The sequence below is a fragment of the Heptranchias perlo genome, chromosome 2, assembly GCF_035084215.1.
Source record: "Heptranchias perlo isolate sHepPer1 chromosome 2, sHepPer1.hap1, whole genome shotgun sequence".
NCBI lineage: Eukaryota > Metazoa > Chordata > Chondrichthyes > Hexanchiformes > Hexanchidae > Heptranchias > Heptranchias perlo.
The window spans coordinates 98,316,084-98,336,418 of NC_090326.1; the positions used below are offsets into that span (position 1 = coordinate 98,316,084).

The window sequence follows — 20,335 nt, forward strand, 5'->3', positions numbered from 1 at the left end:
TGGAACAGAGAAGGTTGAGAGGAGATTTGCTAGAGGTATTCAAAATCATGACGGGTCTAGACAGAGTAGATAGAGAGAAACTGTTCCCATTGGCGGAAGGGTCAAGGACCAGGGAACATAGATTTAAGGTGATTGGCAAAAGAACCAAAAGTGATATGAGGAAAAACTTTTTTTACACAGCGAGTGGTTGTGATCTGGAATGCACTGCCTGAGGGGGTGGTGGAGGCAGATTCAATCATGGCCTTCAAAAGGGAACTGGATAAGTACTTAAAAGGGAATAATTTGCAGGGCTACGGGGATCATAAGACCATAAGAGATGGGAGCAGGAGTAGGCCATTCGGCCCCTCGAGCCTGCTCCGTCATTCAATGAGATCATGGCTGATCTGATTTTTACCTTCACTCCACTTTCCCGCCTTTTCCCCATATCCTTTGACTCCCTTGCTGATCAAAAATTTATCTAACTCAACCTTGAATGTATTCAATGACTCAGCCTCCACAGCTTCTTGGGGTAAAAAATTCCAAAGATTCACGACCCTCTGGGAGAAGAAATTCCTCCTCATTTCCATCTTAAACGGACGACCCCTTATTCTGAGACTATGCCCCCTAGTTTTAGATTCCCCCATGAGGGATAGCATCCTCTCAGCATCTACCCTATCGAGTCCCCTCAGAATCTTGTATGTTTCAATAAGATCTCCTCTCATTCTTCTAAACTCCAATGAGTATAGACCCAACCTGTTCAATCTTTCCTCATAAGACAACCCTTCCTTACCTGGAATCAACTAGTGAACCTTCTCTGAACTGCCTCCAATGCAAGTATGTCCTTCCTTAAATAAGGGCACCAGAACTGTACGCAGTACTCCAGGTGTGGTCTCACCAGCACCCTGTGCAGTTGTAGCATGGCTTCCCTGCTTTTATACTCCATTCCCCTAGAAATAAAGGCCAATATTCTGTTTGCCTTCCGGATTACCTGCTGCACCTGTATGTTGACTTTTTGTGTTTCATGTACGAGGACACCCAGATCCCTCTGTACCGCAGCATTTTGTAGTATTTCTCCATTCAAATAATATTTTGCTTTTTTATTTTTCCTCCCAAAGTGGATGACTTCACATTTTCCCACATCATATTCCATCTGCCAAATTTTTGCCCATTCACTTAACCTGTCAATATCACTTTGCAGACACTTTGTGTCCTCCTCGTGACTTGCTTTTCCACCTATCATCAGCAAATTTGGCCACAAGAAACTCTGTTCCTTCATCCAAGTCATTGATATATATTGTAAATAGTTGAGGCCCCAGCACTGAGCCCTGCGGCACCCACTAGTTACAGATTGCCATTTTGAAAATGACCCTTTTATCCCAACTCTTTGTTTTCTGTCAGTTAGCCAATCCTCTATCCATGCCAGTATATTACCCCCAACACTATGAGCTCTTATCTTGTGCAGTAATCTTTTATGTGGCACCTTATCGAATGCCTTTTGGAAATCCAAATATACTGCATCCATTGGTTCCCCTTTATCCATCCTGCCCGTTACTTCCTCAAAGAACTCTAATAAATTTGTCAGACATGATTTCCCCTTCGTAAAACCATGTTGACTCTCCTTGATTGTATTATGAGTCTCCAAATGTCCTGCTACTACTTCCTTAATAATGGATTCTAGCATTTTCCCAATGACAGATGTTCGCTAACTGGTCTATAGTTACTTGCTTTTAGTCTCACTCCCTTCTTGAATAGGGGTGTTACATTTGCGGTTTTCCAATCCGCTGGGTCCTTTCCAGAATCTAGTGAATTCTGGAAGATTACAACCAAGGGGGAGTGGGACTAGCTGGATTGCTCTTGCATAGTGCAGGCAAGGACTCGATGGGCCGAATGGCCTCCTTCTGTGCTGTATCCTTTCTATGATCCTAAATAATATTTGGGACCTTGGCTCATCTGCTTCTTCTTTTAATTTGCCCATTCTCTTTCTAGTCCGATTGCATTTGCTCTGCTTGCTGCTAGATTTAGAAAGGGTGGTAGAAGAGCATAGGGCAGCTCAGTGAACTTCTCTATCATTTTATACCTCCAGAATGCCAATTATTGGTGGTTGAGTAAAATAAAAGTATTAGACAGTTCATACAACATTATTAGAGGGCAAGGAACATCTAGGGGGGAGTAATTTTTGTTCAACATAATCCCACTTTTTCTTCTAATACACTTAAAACAACTTTGATATTTTAAGAAAATACTAATTATCCTGCCTACGTGAAAAGCCTCATGTTGGATCTATCTCCCTGATCGCCACACATTACTTCACAGACGGGAGGGTGGTGGGGGAGGGGGAGATGAGCAACCTGTGAGCCTCTCCTGGCTGGGAAATTTTCATTTCCAGAGTCAGAGTAAATGGGATCCCAAAGTACATAATTCTGTATCTCATGATACCACTTATCATTCAAACAAAAACCTTATGGTGGCATTCGTACTTAGAGAGAGTGGATACATATCACATGCTGGAAATGGTCAGTACCACAGAACCATAAAAAACCATGCCAGGTCATTGACAAAAGAACATTTTGGTTTCTTTAATTTAAATGAAAAGCACAACATTCAGCTTCCTAAATGATCCATTGGGTAAATGCACCACACTATGTGATACTGAGCGATACATACCAGGAGGCTTCTCAGAGCACCACTGAGAATTTTACTTCTTCCCCCTCCTCTCCATAGGGAACTTGACCCCCTAACGCATGACTGCCCTGCTGCATTTAAATGATAGTGGGGACACGGAGCCTAGAAAACCAGGTGATTTCCATGATTCCTACCTTAAAGTACTGCCACCCCAGTTACTGGCAGTTGAAAGGTGGTGGTACATCTTGGGGCAGCAACAAAAAGCCTGCTGAAACTCCTTTTGGAGGGAGGGGACCTAGTAGTGGCCACCTGTCCCTCCCTTCAGTCCAAGGCCTTTAATTAAACTTTAGAGAAAGTTCTTGGGGGGCTTTAGCCCCCTTTAATGGCAGGTCATCTCTCTCTGGCACTGTCACCACATTTCCCTGGCTGGCAGTTGCAGACTCCCTCTGTGTGGCAAAGACTCAGCCAGGGCCTGCCGTACATTTATAATGAGCTCTGACCCAAGAGGTACATCAGGTAGTGGGGTCAGGGCAGTGGGCACAAGTCGCACCCTATCCCATCACCAGTGGGGGACCCACTTGTGAGGAAAATCTAGCACAGAAAGTCAGCTGTAAAGTGCACGTATGTGGATGTTGGATGAGGATACGCTTCGCTGTAAAGCCCTCTATAGTTAAATAGTCTGCAGTCACCAACTGTCTCGGCTCACAAATGCAGAATTATCACTTGGGCAAGTTACATGCTGAACTGTGCTCCAGCATAAATCACTGCGCTCGGGAGAGAAGGGGGAAAAGACAAAAGTGAGGTGAGCAGATACAGCACATTATAAAATTAAATCTTTCTCCACATTAACCATTGGTATAAATCTTTAGTGAAGTACTAAAGAACAATTGAGAATAAGCAACACTAGAATAATGTTTTTGTATCAACCATTTCAATTTTTCATTTTATGACAAAAATTTGGTGCTTTGAAAGGATGGGGAAATTCTGTGAGTGAATATAGGTTGTTATTTTTATACTCACTGGGCACAAGCTAATGTTTTGCTCCCACTGGGTCATACTCATACTCTCTTCTAACGTTGTGCACTTCTTTAAGACCAAGTCCCAGCCACAGTAGGGGTCTCGAGCTCCCACACATGAACTGCAGGCACAAGATAAAGAGGTCAACCTTTGAACTTTCAGCTTTAACCCACTCATACAGCTGCAAAACACATCATAGTATGTATGTGCAACTTTTATTATATATAATAAATACATACATATATATATATTTATATATGCGTGCGTGTGTGTGTGTGTGTGTGTGTGTGTGTGTGTGTATTTGGGTTAGCTAGAAATGAATTGTGTCTTCTGTTCTTTGTCTGGAAGTCATAAGGTCAGCAATTTGAGACAAAAGCAGTCCATGAGAATCTATATCTGAGCTTAATCTACTTTCACAGCTATCAACACAGTGGAAAATATTAAAAGTGAGATTTATGACCAGCAAGAGTGACACAGAATGCGAACATTTATTTTATCTGTTTATTTTTGATCGTGGTATATAATACAAAACAAATTGATCCAGAGAATCCCTGGGGACCCAATCCCAGCCCACCAGTGACCTCCACCACTAACCACACCAGCCAGGAGCCCATCCTGCACAATAAATAAGGCTCAAGGGAGAAAATTGGATGGCCGGGTTGGAATGGCAGGCAAAATTCCTCCTGAAACAATTCCTCCACAAAACCCAGCCTGAAAACTTTAAAATACTTTTAAATAAAACAAAGATTTCCAGATTAAAGCATTGTATAAATCCCATTGCCAACGATGATGGTGGGTAAGTGGATGGGTATGCATGATTAGTGGAATGATATTGATCAGATTTAATACAACGCAAGGATAAACTCTAAGAGAATTGTAGTTTAGGGACATTCAAAATAAAACTTTTTGAGATACAAATTCTACAATGCCTTTGCAAGTGCAGTGAGGCAGAAGTTCCACCCGTTGCTTTGACCTGGCCATGACCCTGTCTAAATCCCAGAGCCAGCATCATTTAATTAATAGGGGCAGGCACCAAACCTGTAAGGGTGCAACAGGGGCACCCACCAAGCATTACAACCAGAATACTGGGACAGCACCCTGCCATGGGGACAACTGTGGGCCAGTCAAACCTGAGATCCTGATGATTTTGGCTCCCACATTGGTAAGTAAAAAGGTCTGATCCAACCATGCCAGGTCCTTAACATCTGCCTCCTCTGAGCAGATGTCGGTCCTGCCTGGCCTATGAGAGACCCATCTGGCAGAATTCCCAGGGTACCCTGGAATGCCCACAGACAATCCCCCAAACTAATGGTGATGCGTAAGAGGGTTGGCTAGAAAAACACCCCTCCACAGTTCCCTTACATCAGGACAAGGTTTGGTGTTTTTCTTTGAGAATGGGACGGAAACCTGGCAGATCTGGATCCTGCTCCTGCCAGAATAACATCAGAATTGGGCTAGGAGGATCATGCAATTTCTGGGCTTTTGATGCCATGACATTAACATCATAATGACAAAACAAATTAATGGCCTACTGATCATCAAGGCATAATCACAGCACCATCTACTTAGCACAGAGAATCAGTTAGCAATCCTTATCAGCTTAGCAATCATAATGGACTTAACACTCAACCAGCTTGTTTTCTTATAGGTTATAACAAAAGCCTGCATAAAGCCTGAATGTATATTGTAATAACAAAGATAAATGTTCATTGAAATAATAGCTGCAAAACCCTAAAGATAATTTATTGTCAAAAATCCTACGTCTAGGTGCAGCAATGCAATTATTTCGTATCGCTGAAAATGTTGTTCAAAAATTCAACAAATAACTCAGAGATGAGATAATACTATGGAGTATTATTATTGTTTTCATCGACATGTCAAACGCTGCCATTTGTATTTCAACCTTTGTAAAGTTTACTTTTCATAATTCTTTTAGTTAATCTACAGCTTAACGTTTCTGCTGATTAACAGTGTCAGAGCAACCCAGGCATAGCCTTTGTGATCTCTGCTTTGAAAACTCTAATCCCAATGAGGTTTAACTGCCACAGACTGTCTGAGATGGAAGGGACAAAATGTGAACTGCAATAAAAGCCTACAAAGCTGCCTTGATGAGAAGCTGGCTTGATGGACGATGTGAGATGAAAAGCCTATGACTTGTCAATACATCATTAAGCACCTCTGTGTGCTGGCTCAGCCAGAGTGTGCTGTTGAGTGGTTCCTGCTTTCAGCTTCCAAACGGCTGAGAAAATTGAAAAGAGAGAAATTGGAATCATCAACCTATGGTTTTAGTGCTCACCACTCAATACCCACAATCCCCTGAGCAAACCAAAGTGAACAGAGGCTGTCAGCATTGATCCAACTCCAGACGACCAAAACAAATAAGATAAACTCACCTATTACTAGACCGCTGGTCCTTTCAATATACCACTGCTCTACTTATGCTACACAACAAACTGTAAACTGCCAGCCCCTCTGACCATGATTAATGTAATATCTGCAAAGACCTTCCTTTCTGTTGGTGTTGTTGGGATAGAGTGGCACAGCTTTTATGCAAGTGATTTATCTTTCCATCACTGATATACACAATTAGCTGTACTTTTTTTTTCTTTTGGAATGGTCCAGATAAATTGCAGCAACTACAGAGAACTTTAACATTCTAACGCAGGGGTGTCAAACTTATGGCCCACGGTGTGCTATACCAAGTCCCCGGCACTGCTTCTTACAGCCAGGGAGACCTGCGCCTTTAAATTTTGAGCCACTGTAGTGTCCCTTCCCTGCTCTGTGACATCAGCACCCCCACTCACCAATACAGAGATCCAGCCCTCTCATTCAGGAGTAGCCAGTAACGGCAGCGGTTTGCGGAGAGATACAGAATGGAGCAGGGCTGGGCGAATAGGGACAGGAAATTGGGAGCCTGGAGATTGGGGGGGGGGGCGGGGAAGAGGGGGAGGGTGGCAGTTGGTGAGATTGGGGCTCAGTGTTGAAATCAAAACTTTAATGCCCAGTTTCGTTCTCTAACTCAGTCTTTCTCAGGACCTCAAAACTTCCATTCTCCCACAATCTTCAGACTTTTAAACCCCAAAATTAGCATCACCTAATCACCACTTTCTGATTTATCCCATCTTCTCTTTGTAATCTTTTCAATCTTGGTAGTTTCCTACATTTAACTTGGTTTCTCAATAAAAATAAACTATACCTGGAAACCCCTCTTCAATCAGTAGGGAAAATTTCCTCCCCATTTAGTTCATTCAAAAACGCTGTTAAAGCTTGTATAACTTGGATATTAATGTTTCAATGAAAGAGTATACTTTGAAAGAATTAACCAAATAGGGATCTCCCATCCTCCTGTATGTCATTTGAGGTTATTCAGATATGAAAGCAGAAACCTTTTGACAGCACAGCTGAAATTATCTTCACATATTCTAAAGTACAATGGCTGTTCAAAGATCTTACCTCCGACTTCTGTAAAAGGTACATCTTTTGAGGGGGAGTCTTATCACATGCTCCCTTAGACCAACAAACAGAACACTATGACTGTGTAGGATCTGGAGGTTTCTTATAGGTTCTCGCCGATCAGCTGGAAAGAGTTCTATTTCCTCCAACAAACAGCCACTCCCACTTTGATTCACAGGGGCAAGAACTTTCTTAATGGTCCCATAGTCTGGAAGGGAGAAATAAAATAGGAGTTGCTGAGTGGAAGGCACAATGAGAATAATGGCTGATCAGGACTGAGATAATACCAAACTTGTTTTTTTTTATTTCTTAAATCCAATAGCCTCAGAAGTATTGCAGTGTTTTTACAGGCAAAAGTAAACAGTTTGCCATCAACTAACAGAGACTGGCATATTCATCAGACTCAAAGATTTGTAAAATAAACTAATGCCAATGACTGAATAAACACAATGGAGGAGGTGGTGCATTAAAGTTATATTATACCCATTGCTCAGCCGATGTGCATCATGAAATATAAGGTCAGGATAAAAAACAATTAACTTTTTTTTACACACAGCTCAACAGATTGCACACTGAGCCCCTGAACTTCAAACACGTCAGGGACTAATGAATTGAACATTTCATATTGCAGGCTGTACTTGCTACGAGGCTCATGTTTAGATTAGTATGTTCATATTGTGCGATGTGTGCAGAGTCAAGACTTGGGTTCTCCTACACCTATATGCTCTTGAAATTGTATTGCTCCATAATTATATTCATTGAAATCAATATAGCTCAGAAGAGTAAGCTCCAGCAAAAAGTAAATCCATTTACTTTTCAAGATATTAAAATAAAAAGTTTACTAAATGGAATTTAAAGCAATCATTTTTCCTCATTTGCAGGCTGTTATTACACTGTGGCCTGGATTTGGTATTGGGCTCCACACTACAGGAAGGGTATTGAGGCTTTAGAGAGGCTACAGTTCAGATTCAATAGGATGCTGTCTGATATGAGGAAATACAAATGCAAAGAAAGACCTGAAAAATTGGAGCTTTGTTCATTAGAATAACTCAGATACGATAGAAGTGTTTAAAGTTATTAAAGGGTGTGATAGGGTACACAGAAGCAGACGGTTTCCAGTAGTCGAGGGATCAACAAAAAAGGGTTATAGATACAAGATTAAATGTAAGAGATTTAGAACAGAGAGCAGGAGAAACTTCTTTGCACAGAGAGTTGTGAGACTGTGGAATTCACTTATAGGGTTAGTGGTTGAGGTGCCAACATTTAAGATTAGTGGATAAAGGAAAAGGGGATGAAGGGATATAGGGGTGGTAAATGTGATTAGAACTGTTTGCTTATGTGGAGGGTAAACTCCGAAAAGGACTGGTTGGGCCAAATGATCTGTTTCCGTGTGGTAACTTCTATGTATTTCTAGAATTTTCCTCTTGCTGGCAGGACTTCTGCCTGTTTCTTTCGCCATGCCGTAGCTCCGATCCATTTTCCTGGGTCAGGGCTTAGCAGACATGCGGAGTAGGATCCCAGAGGGATGCTCATCACCAAGTGGGAGCCCACCGCTACAAGTCTGGAAAATTCTGGTGTTCTGCAACAAGACCATCAGTGCAGCACCTGAGGAGGCGGAAGGGACTTAAAGCAGGCGGGAGGGCCCTGAAGAGGAAGACTATAAGTTTTTTGTTAGGCCTTGGCCGAGTCCCTCCTTCTTCTCCTGGCACTCCCTGGGGTTGGCAGAGAGAGCAGCAGTAAGCAGGAAAATACCACGGCTTTCCAGGCCTCAAGTCCCTGCCAGCATTTACAAGCGGCAAACTGAGAAGGAGCGACAATCCTGGTGGGGGCAGGCAGAGGGGAATACAGGTCAGGCCTCACCACCTAATTTTCTCTCATTTTTGGGCAGGATAGCAGAGGAAAACCTAACTCAATATCTCAGTAGAGTCAGAATTAGCATTCTTCACACTTAAATTACATTATTAGTGTAAAATATATATTTAACATTTTATAACTTGATCCATGTGGTGTAAGAACATCAATGACAGCAGTGAGGAATGATAAATATCTCCACTTGAGAAGCTGAACATATTTCACTTGTGGTTTTGTTACTCATAAGTTATATCATCAGCTTCACCTGTGGAGATAACATACAGACAAAACAATATAAGTGAGTTGTCAGAGCACCACTTGTGGGCAGTACGCTCCCAAATGTCCAATTTGCCCTGCCAGTGGGTAGGGATGTCCACCGGCAACACAGATAAATAAAGTTGCCCTCGCAGTCAGCACAGCTGAAAGTGGATTCAGACACTTCACGCAAACAAGAGATTTGCAATACTCGTGTGTTTTAAGGTTAAATGGCTGGAAGTAAAGATTTGACCCCTCTATCTATAGGTTTAAGTCCTGTGTTTAACTAAACTCCTCGGAGTGGTTCTGCTAATACCATCAGCAGGCAACAATGAATCAAGGTGTTGGATGACATCCTTACAATGAAGAGGGATTTCAGTTTACACAAAACATTTTTTCTAATGACTGATTTTTATCTGAGGCAGCCTAATTATCAAGTATCATTTTCTTTGCACATCCATATACAGCCATGCAATGTCACAATCTTCAAATTAATTCACTGGAGTGGAACAAATGTTCCATTGCCTGCAGTGCCATCCTTTATCCTGATGAGCACACAAGTAGAAAGGAAAAATGTATAATATATGTCATGGTCAGCAAAGTGGCATGATAAATATTTATTTCAACAACTCAAACTGATCAGATAATTCACAGGTGACACAAGTCACAAGTGGGTTACGGCCCGCTTCACAGATGCAAATATCAATCATGCTGCGTTGATGGATGTGACATATTTTGTTTACTATCGATCTCCAGTAGCATTGCACATGGGCAGTCAAGATTAAGTGGACTCCTCAGGTCAAGTTGGGTTAGAAGACAAGGGACGAGGGAAGGCAGAGCATAGTAAGAGGCTACAGGAGAGTTCGAAGCCCGAGGAAGGCTGGGGGGGGGGGAAGATAATGTAAGAACACTGGATGATATTCAAATGGGGCTGGGGCCCAGAGGAAGTGGTTGCACTGGTGCAGCCACTGAGACCAGTAATGGTAAGGCCAGGCAGAGCGGAGCCAGAGGGGTGGAGGAGGAGGAGGTGTTAGGGAGGTGGGATAGATGGGAGGAAGGTGTGTAGGAGAGAAGGAGGAGTGAGAGGAAGGAGGCAGGCACAAGGAAGGATCTCGAGGGGGCGAGGGAGGTGTGGGTAAAACAGCGGAAGGGAGAGGGCAGGGAGGAGGGGGAAGGAGGTGGAAGAGGAAGAATGGGGAAAGACGGTAGAGGAGCAGGATGGGAGAGGATAGAGGAGGAAATGGGGAAGGGGTCACTAATAGGCGGTGAATGCAGAAGATGAGGTGAGGGGGAAGGAAAAGAGTGACTGAGCCTTGATCACTACATGGTGAGTAGTCCTTGGGGCTGATGGAGCGGGCAGTTGTCGGAAGGGGGCTACACAATGTGGCCCAAACCAGGGTGGGGAACTTTGCAAATATTGGCTATATCAGGAGGCGGGAACATGCCAGGCACAACTAGCTCATATCGACTATGGATCGACGCATTGTCGGAGTCAGGGCTTAGCGGGAGGATGGTGTGCGAAATATCTATCCAGTGGGTCAAATGTGAACCCAGTGGACGCGTTAGCCAGTGAGGACAGACACAATGTGGATGGACGAGTGCCACAGTGGAAGCTGAGGTTATGGCCAGAAGGTGTATTGCTGTAAAAATAATGTCCTCCTCTTTTTGTTCCTTCATTCCCGTAACACAGAGACAACCAATTATTAACTTAAAGTACACTTCAGTAAATCTTAATTTATTCAGGGAAACACTCTTGATACTGTTTTACAATCTCAGGGCTAACTCTTCCTTTCTCTGATATATTTATATTTAATATATATATTAATATGCAAGTAGTCAAAGAGAAGGTCTAAAACATTAAAAGTGTTTTAATTAATATTTTATAACAAAAGCTTTATGAAAAAGCTCGCTGTATACCTCTATGAACAGCTCCTACTGTGTGTGACATCAGTCTGGCTAAATCTATGACAGGCAAGATGTAACCCCTTTAACACTGAAAATTCCTATCACAGTGTCATAGCTGTAACAGCAACTGCAGGAAGTATAACATGTTTTTCTCATCGGAGTAAGCTTCACATGAAAGTTTTTAATAAAACACCACTCCCTGTACTGAATTTAATGTTTAATAGGTAAGTAATTACTATGTAACTGAAATAAGGACATTTATTTCATTCAGTTTTTGAAGTCTGAGCAAAACCAGCTGAAGCTATCTTGTGGCATCATTGGTCACTGGGATTTTTGTTTCTTTTGGGGTTTTACCGTACACAAAAGGCATCAAAGGGTATGGGGAGAGAGCGGGAATATGGTCTTGAGATAGAGAATCAGCCATGATTATATTGAATAGCGGAGCAGGCTCGAAGGGCCGAATGGCCTCCTGCTGCTCCTACTTTCTATGTTTCTATGTACCAGGGTTTAAAACCAATTACTTAATTAAAGCTTCGTTTCAGATATACTGTGAAAGAACAAGTGTTTTCCAACATGTCAAGCTCTACCCAAAGTCCCCCTGAGCTGCCTAGCAGCAGATCACACTGCAGAAAGGCAGGCAAATATTTTATGTTTAAATTCTAATGGCATAAGCTGTCTTTAAATGGTAACTCAAGTGTTACTGCTGCTAAGACTTTTCCAACACTGCAATAATCAAAGGCTACAAACCGTCAATAGGTACAATACTGAATGTGGTGCCATTCACTTATCCCACTCCAGGGACTTGAGCACAAAGTCTAGGCTGGCACTCCAGTGTATTATACTGAGGGAATGCTGCACTGTCGGAGGTGCCGTCTTTCAGATGAGATATTAAACCAAGGCCCTGTCTGCCCTCTCAGGTTGACGTAAAAGATCCCATGGCACGTTTTTGAAGAAGAGCAGGGGAGTTCTTCCTGGTATTCTGGCCAATATTTAGGCCTCAACCATCACTAAAAACAGATTATCTGGTCATTATCACATTGCTGTTTGTGGGAGCTTGCTGTGCGCAAATTGGCTGCCGCGTTTTCTACATTAAAACAGTGACTATACTTCAAAGTACTTCATTGGCGGTAAGCCACTTTGGGACATCCTTAGTCTGTTTTTCTGATGGCATAATGGTACAAGGCACTACTTGCTGTTGCCAACTTCTATTATCTACAAACAGAATGTGCTTTTAATTAGAAGTTTTCTGTTTCAACGAAATGAAGCTATTTGGTGGGGAGCATTTTGTCAACACATGACAATCTGTTTTACTTGTAGCTGCTGAGTATAAGCATCCTTAATTCAAATGGCATGAAACCATAGTACTTGCTCTAAAATCAATCTGCTATTAATTAATTTTATTCTACAACTGACAACTTGTTTTATCCTGGAAGTATAACGCATTATACAGACAGTAGATTATGCTGGGATTGCTGCCACAAGTAGAATAAATATGGCAACTGTATGGTTAAAAGTTAAAAAACTGCATTTATGATTTTGGTATAACCAAAACACTGAAGGTAATTATGACTTTGGCCGATAGTGTAAAATGGATGATATCGATTCTGCCATGCGATATACATCTCTCTGGAACGGGAGAGATGTATAACAGGAAGCTGAATCAATATCTCCCATTTTACACTATTGCCTAAAGTCAAAATTACCCCCAGTGTAAGCTAGTGCTCCCCCAACCACCAATACCTTTTTCAAATTTGCCAAGTGACAGGCTCCTCCATTCAGGAGGCCTTGATGGTCTCCACCACAAAATTCACCTTGGCCACTATCAGTGTCAATCAATGGGAGTTTTAAATGCAATAAGCCATAAATTTACAGTAGCAAGCAGCTGGGTGACAGGCACATAGTGCACTGCCTTTGTTTCTGCAACGTCCAATTTAGAAGAAACTATAGCAAGGCCTGGAGCCATTGACTACCTGTGAATAAGGGTCACCTGCCAATATTGGACATGAAACAATTGAAACAGCAACATCCACTGGCTCTCTGACAACAATGAAGATGGCTTTGAGTGACAGAATAGAACAATCATTGTAATCATAGAATGGTTACAGCACAGAAGGTGGCCATTCGGCCTATTAAGCCTGTGCCAGCTCTTTGTCCCATAGCCCTTCAAGTATTTATCCAATTCCTTTTTCAATTTATTCCTTTTTGAAAGCCCTGATTGAATTTGCCTCCACCACCCTTTCAGGCAGTGCATTCCAGATCATAACTACGTGTTGCATAAAAAAGTTTTTCCTCAGTCACCTTTGGTTCTTTTGCCAATCACCTTAAATCTGTGCCCTCTGGTTTTTGATCCTTCCACCAATGGGAACAGTTTCTATTTATTTACTTTATCTTAACCTTCATGATTTTGAACATCTCTATCAAATCTCTTCTTAACCTTCTCTGCTCTAAGGAGAACAACCCCAGCTTCTCCAGTCTCTCCACATAACTGAAGTCCCTCATCCCTGGAACGATTCTAATAAATCTTCTCTGCATCCTCTCTAAGGCCTTCATATCTTTCCTAAAATGCAGTGCCCAGAATTGGACACAATACTCCAGCTGTGGCCGAACCAGTGTTTTATAAAGGTTCAACATAACTTCCTTGCTTTTGCACTCTATGCCTCTATTTATAAAGCTCAGGATCCCGTATGCTTATTTAACTGCTTTCTCAACCTGTCCTGCCACCTTCAAAGACTTGTGCACATATACCCCCAGGTCTCTCTGTTCCTGCACCCCCTTTAGAATTGTACCATTTAGTTTATATTGCCTCTCCTCATTCTTCCTGCCAAAACGTATCACTTTGCACTTCTCTGCGTTAAATTTCATCTGCCACATGTCTCTCCATTCCACCAGCCTGTCTATGTCCTCTTGATGTCTATTACTATCCTCCTCACTGTTTACTACACTTCCAAGTTTTGTGTCATCTGCAAATTTTGAAATTGTGCCCCGTACACCCAAGTCCAAGTCATTAATTTATATTGAAAAAAGAAATAGTCCTAGTACCAACCCCTAGGGAACACCACTGTATACCTTCCCCCAGTCCGAAAAACAACCATTCACTACTACTCTCTGTTTCCTGTCACTTAGCCGAATTCGTATCCACACTGCCACTGCCTCTTTTATTCCATGGGCTTCAATTTTGCTGATAAGCCTATTATGTGGCACTTTATCAAATGCCTTTTGGAAGTCCATATACACATCAACCACATTGCCCTCATCAACCCTCTCTGTTACCTCATCAAAAAACTCAATCAAGTTAGTTAAACATGATTTGCCTTTAACAATTCCATGCTGGCTTTCCTTTATTAATCCACAATTGTCCAAGTGACTGTTAATTTTGTCCCGGATTATCGTTTCTAAAAGCTTCCCCACCACTGAGATTAAACTGACTGGCCTATAGTTGCTGGGTTTATCCTTACACCTTTTTTGAACAAAGGTGTAATGTTTGCAATTCTCCAGTCCTCTGGCACCACCCCCGTATCTAAGGAGGATTGGAAGATTATAGCCAGCACCTCTGCAATTTCCACCCTTACTTCCCTCGGCAACCTAGGATGTATTCCATCTGGACCGGGTGACTTATCTACTTTAAGTACAGCCAGCCTTTCTAGTACCTCCTCTTTATCAATTTTTAGCCCATCCAGTATTTTAACTACCTCCTCTTTTACTGTGACTTTGGCAGCATCTTCTTCCTTGGTAAAGACAGATGCAAAGTACTGATTTAGTACCTCAGCCATGCCCTCTGCCTCCATGCACAGATCTCCTTTTTGGTCCCCAATCGGCCCCATCCCTCCTCTTACTACCCGTTTACTATTTATATGCCTATAGAAGACTTTTGAATTCCCTTTTACATTAACATTCCCTTTTATGTTAATTGGATAACCTTGCAAACTGCGCAGCAGCAAATACAAATAGTACGGTGATTTTAAACAAAAACATGTAAACGAAACACAGCCTACTTACTCACCAACCATGTCTGCATCATGCAATTTCACAATCTTTGTTATGTAAGCAAACAGATTATTAATAAAGTAACATGTAATTACATATACCTGATAAGTGAGAGCTAAATGTTTTTTTGGAGGCATGGGATGCAATCGACAGATGTTTACTAAACTGTATTAATGCTGTTCATTGGCATAATAATGTGCATTCAGGTCAAAGCACTTCATTCTTGCACTGGGAATTAATCTGTAGTACCTGTGGCCAAGTACATAACATGGAAGAGCATGTCCTTTCCCTGCACAACATCCACCACTATGTGAGAAAATCGGCTATTGTCCTCCATGAAGAAAGGGACTGGAAATATGGGCTGCACCACTTCATGCATAAGAATAAACTTTTGAGCATCCTGGAGATTCCTCTCTGTGAGATTCATATAAGGACCATAATCGATAGTACCACACTAATAAAGAATGAATAAAAAACGATAAGTTTCTGTTGCAAATTACAAAGAAACACAAATAAAAGAATAATGAACACACATTGAAATATATTAAAATTAAGAAACAATTGAGACTACTTTGTTGATTTTTTTTTACGCAAAGTGACCATCTGTACAAAATCATGGAAAGTTTCACATAAGTTGAGTCGTAAATACCTGAAAATTAGGATTAGGATTGGAAAAAGGCAGCCATGCTGAACGGGAATTCTCCTGGAATTTGAATGGCCCGGCAAAAACTTGAGTAATGGCGCTCAGATTAAACATGCAGACAGCCGAAGCCGCTATACTATTCCTGTAGGAAACATGCCCATGTATAATTAAATAGTCTTGACAAATATGATTTCATCTTGGTCTGCACTAATACAGGTGCAACATCTGAAAAACAAAGAGGTATCTTAAGAGAACACAACAAAGAATACCTATAGTTGTGTCCTCACACAGAAATGAGAAAAGATCTAGTGGCTACGTACACGTTAGTGGTGAAGATTCCATACAGCATGTCTTGCTCAGGTAAGAAGAACGTGCTTAGCAGTTCATTGTAATAAAAAGGAATTTCACCAGGTCGAGAACAGTTTAGTCGGGCTTTCATGAAGGTTGTCCAGGTATCCTCCAGGAGAAATCTCCCTCCAATGTCATTTTTACACACTCTGGCCACTCTGGAGAAAATTGTTTTTCCACAGTCATGTTCCACTGCATTCTCCCGAAAAAAGAAATAGGTGAAGTTTCCAATGTCATAGGATGACACAAAATTTGGCTCTATAAAACAAAATTTTAGAAATGTAACAAACATCACAGTTATGATCCCTTTTGGATATTGCGTTTTCTCTGTAGCTCATGGCACACAATATTTTTTCCATACAATTAACAACTTCAGTGCCTACGTTTGACAGAATAGTAACTACAAAATTCCTTGGGGCCCAATTCCGGTGATTGTGCCTGCTGACCCCACCAGAGTTTGCGGAGTCAGTAGGAGGGCACCTAATTAGCATGTGGTAGGTGGATGCAATCACTACAGTAGGTGCATCTCTGGCTCCCACCTGCCCCATGCCCACAACCCCAGGGGTGGGGGTTGCCCAGGGCACATTACCCCTGAGCAAAGGAGCCCATCTGGGAAAAATGTTAACAAAAAGAAATTTTCCTCTCTTCGGGGATCCAGGCCACTTGCTCTGTTCCCTACGTATCATTTGCCTTTTAAGGGGGCGGACGGAGGTTCTGCCCCCTTACAAGGTAACTACAAGACTACTGGAGATTGTAGAGATCTGGTGCAATCAGTCTCTGTCATTTTTCTGGGGGTTCTGCCAGGCTCCTGAAAGAGTTACATAGACCTGCTGAACCAATGAGGAATTTCGGGACCATTATGCTTTAATTGGCACTGTTGGTTGCACAATCTGACATCACAATTATACCAGCAACCTACCAATTTAAGTATATCACCTAAAATAATGTTTCCGGGGTTTCTGTGGCTCTTTTGCCTAAGTTATGGTGAACAAGCGGGAGAACCCCCATGGAAATTAGCCCTCAATATTGTTTTAAAATATTAATTTTGAAGTGACGCTGCATTTTTCCTAACCTGCTGCAGCGCCGTTTTAAATGTGCGCAGACAGAGCAGATTGTAGCTGTCTGTCCATTCCTGTTCACATGCCATCTGATCCTGACAACATGTGGTACAGTGACTCCAGAACAACAGTGCGTCAGAACTCCTCTACGATAACTAGAATCACAGAAAGGTTACAGCACGGAAGGAGGCCATTCGGCCCATCGAGTCCACGCCGGCTATATGCATGAGCAATCCAGCTAGTCCCATTCCCCCACCTGTCCCCATAGCCCTGCAATTTTTTTCCTTTCAAGTACTTATCCAGTTCCCTTTCGAAGGCCATGATCGAATCTGCCTCCACCACCCCCTCAGGAAGTGCATTCCAGATCCTAACCACTCGATGTGTAAAAAAGTTTTTCCTTATGTCACCTTTGGTTCTTTTGCCAATCACCTTAATTCTATATCCTCTGGTTCTTGACCCTTCCGCCAATGGGAACAGTTTCTCTCTATCTACTCTGTCTAGAACATTCATGATTTTAAATACCTCTATCAAATCTCCTCACAACCACCTCTGTTCCAAGGAGAACAACCCCAACTTCTCCAGTCTATCCACGTAACTAAAGTCCCTCATCCCTGGAATCATTCTAATAAACTAGAAAAAAAGTAACATGTGAAATTATTAACAGGTAATATAAGTAAATAGGGCCTGAATTCTGAGGAGGAGCGGCACTTCCTCAGTGCACTGACCCCACTATAAACTGCAGAGGCGTGCAATTTGTCTAACTAGCTGGAGGAGAAGCAGAAATCTGGTACAGCAACAGGATATAAAACCTGCTGCTTAAAGGAAGAAACACAGCACTGGAGGAAGCAGACAACCGGGTGACAGCAAGATCAAAGGAAAAAACAGCAATTTTAAAGGAGCTGGACCTGCGTGTCCTCCTAACAGAGATACAGAACAGAAAGAGCAGGCTATCTGGGGTTGGGGGTCCGGTGATCCACCTGGAATGTCGTGTGTTTAGGGAGGTGGCTGTCAGTGCCACCTTCTTGAACCCCAGGACTCCTTTGCAGTGCAAGGAGACCTTAACAACCTCAGCAGAGCAGCCAAGGCAGGTTACCGGCTCCTCTGCCCTTGCAGTCTCTTTATATGTGTGGCACTCCTTCTCTCATTACCTACATAGTGTTAGAGGAGTCAGAGGTGAAAGTGGGATCTGACAGTGGGGAGCAGAGGCACTGCGGAAGTCAGCCCCCAGTTCCCCAGCCTGAGGACTCAGATCTCTGGGGTCCTGCTCTAAAAAGGATGGTTGATCAGCATGACACTCACATGAAGCCATTTAGGACCATCCCATGGGCCTGCGACAGAGGGCAGGGATCACTGCAGAGTCCAATGCAATCCTCAGTGCCAATATCCAAGAAGTATTCAACATAATGCAGTGATGGAGTGGATGGTAAGCTCCTTGAACGTCAGCATACTTTCCCTTGGAAAACAGGCCTCCACAACAGTCAATGCATCCAATGTCCTTCAGGCTTTGAGGGACCATTTGGAAGGAACAATGGAAATTGGCTTCCATGAACATCAGGGCACAAATCTTAGTCTCTGCAGGATTTAACTAATCAGATCTGCCCTACCACTCATCAGTGGGCACTCTAATCTAAGATCCAGCACAAGTGGCATGGCTACAGCACACCTTCATGGTACCATTCTCTCCTGGTGACAGCTCTTGTGAACTTTCTAACTAGCACCCTTAGATGTCTGCTCGTATTAGTCATAAGAACATAAGAAATAGGAGCAGGAGTAGGCCATCCGGTCCCTCTAGCCTGCTCCGCCATTCAACAAGATCATAGCTGATCTTCTACCTCAATGCCATTTTCTTGCACCATCCCCATATCCCTTGATGCTTTTAATATCTAGAAATCTAACTATCTCTGTTTTGAATGTACTCGATGACTGAGCCTCCACAGCCCTCTGGGGTAGAGAATTCCAAAGATTCATCACCCTCTGAGTGAAGAAATTTCCCCTCATCTCAGTCCTAAATGGCCTACCCCTTATTCTGAGACTATGACCCCCTGGTTCTAGAGTCCCCAGCCAGGGGAAACATCCTCCTTGCATCTACCCTGTTGAGCCCTGCAAGAATTTTGTATGTTTCAATGAGATCACTTCTCATTCTACTAAACTCTAGAGAATACAGGCCTAGTCTACTCAATCTCTCCTCATACGACAATCCCGCCATCCCGGCAATCAGTCTGGTGAACCTTCGTTGCACTCCCTCTATGGCAAGTATATCCTTTCTTAGGTAAGGAGACCAAAATTGTACACAATACTCCAGGTGCAGTCTCACCAAGGCCCTATATAATTGCAGTAAGACATCTTTACATCTGTACTCAAATCCTCTTGTAATAAAGGCCAACATACCATTTGCCTTCCTAATTGCTAGCTTTCAGTGACTCATATACAAGGACACCCAGGTCCCTTTGAACATCAACATTTTCCAATCTCTCACCATTTAAAAAATACTCTGCATTTCTGTTTTTCCTACCAAAGTGGATAACTTCACATTTTTTCACATTATATTCTCAGGGTGAAAGACCAGGCTGCCCACACACCTGCAGTGGCGACGTAACCAGCTGAAGTGTCCTTCCAGGACTGAGACGAGGGCCACATTGATCCCATGGAGCTCGTGAGACCAGAGTACAATCAAATGCCATTGTCATCCCTGACCCTCCGGAATCACCTTGGCGCAATACAAGGTTAGGTTTAAGAATAGCACAGAGGCGCACCAGGACCAGGCGCGGTGGTAATAAGAAGCACTTACTGGATACACATACGTGCACAATATAACCACTGTGATATGAAGTCCATGTTCTGAAGTTAAGTTTTTGTATTTGAGAGGATGTTTGGAAGTCAGTTTACAATGGGAGACAGAATTCCTTGTATGCCTCCTTACTAAACCATTGCCTCATTAAGCAGACCTCCTCAAGGAATGGCATGGTCTGTGGACTCTGGTGGAAGGGTACATCCTAGTAGGTCTTTTTCTCTGTTGGTGTAGCCTTATCCTGTGTGCCTCTCTCATTTCTTTTTCCTCCTGCTCCTACTATAAAAATATATATAGGAATACCCTTAGAAAACCCCATGGTAAGGGCTCAATGAAGGGTGGGAATAAAAAGATTTTCCTGCCTGAAACTGCTGAATTGCAGCTTGCAGAATCCTTTCTTAGCAGCACAGCAGAGAAAAGATTGTTCAACAA

At 42.6% G+C, this 20,335-nt stretch overlaps 1 protein-coding gene across 2 annotated transcripts in view; it reads right to left on the reverse strand.

Annotated features, from left to right (window-relative positions):
* sema5a (sema domain, seven thrombospondin repeats (type 1 and type 1-like), transmembrane domain (TM) and short cytoplasmic domain, (semaphorin) 5A) overlaps nucleotides 1–20,335 on the reverse strand; it is a 202,516-nt gene that overhangs the window by 68,481 nt on the left and 113,700 nt on the right. For both annotated transcript variants that reach the window (XM_068004736.1, XM_068004730.1), the window contains exons 8-12: nucleotides 16,030–16,315; nucleotides 15,716–15,851; nucleotides 15,316–15,520; nucleotides 7,072–7,279; nucleotides 3,622–3,739 (exon numbers count right to left, since the gene is read on the reverse strand). In XM_068004736.1, coding sequence (XP_067860837.1) covers nucleotides 3,622–3,739; nucleotides 7,072–7,279; nucleotides 15,316–15,520; nucleotides 15,716–15,851; nucleotides 16,030–16,315 — 953 coding nt within the window. The remainder of the gene's footprint in view (nucleotides 1–3,621; nucleotides 3,740–7,071; nucleotides 7,280–15,315; nucleotides 15,521–15,715; nucleotides 15,852–16,029; nucleotides 16,316–20,335) is intronic.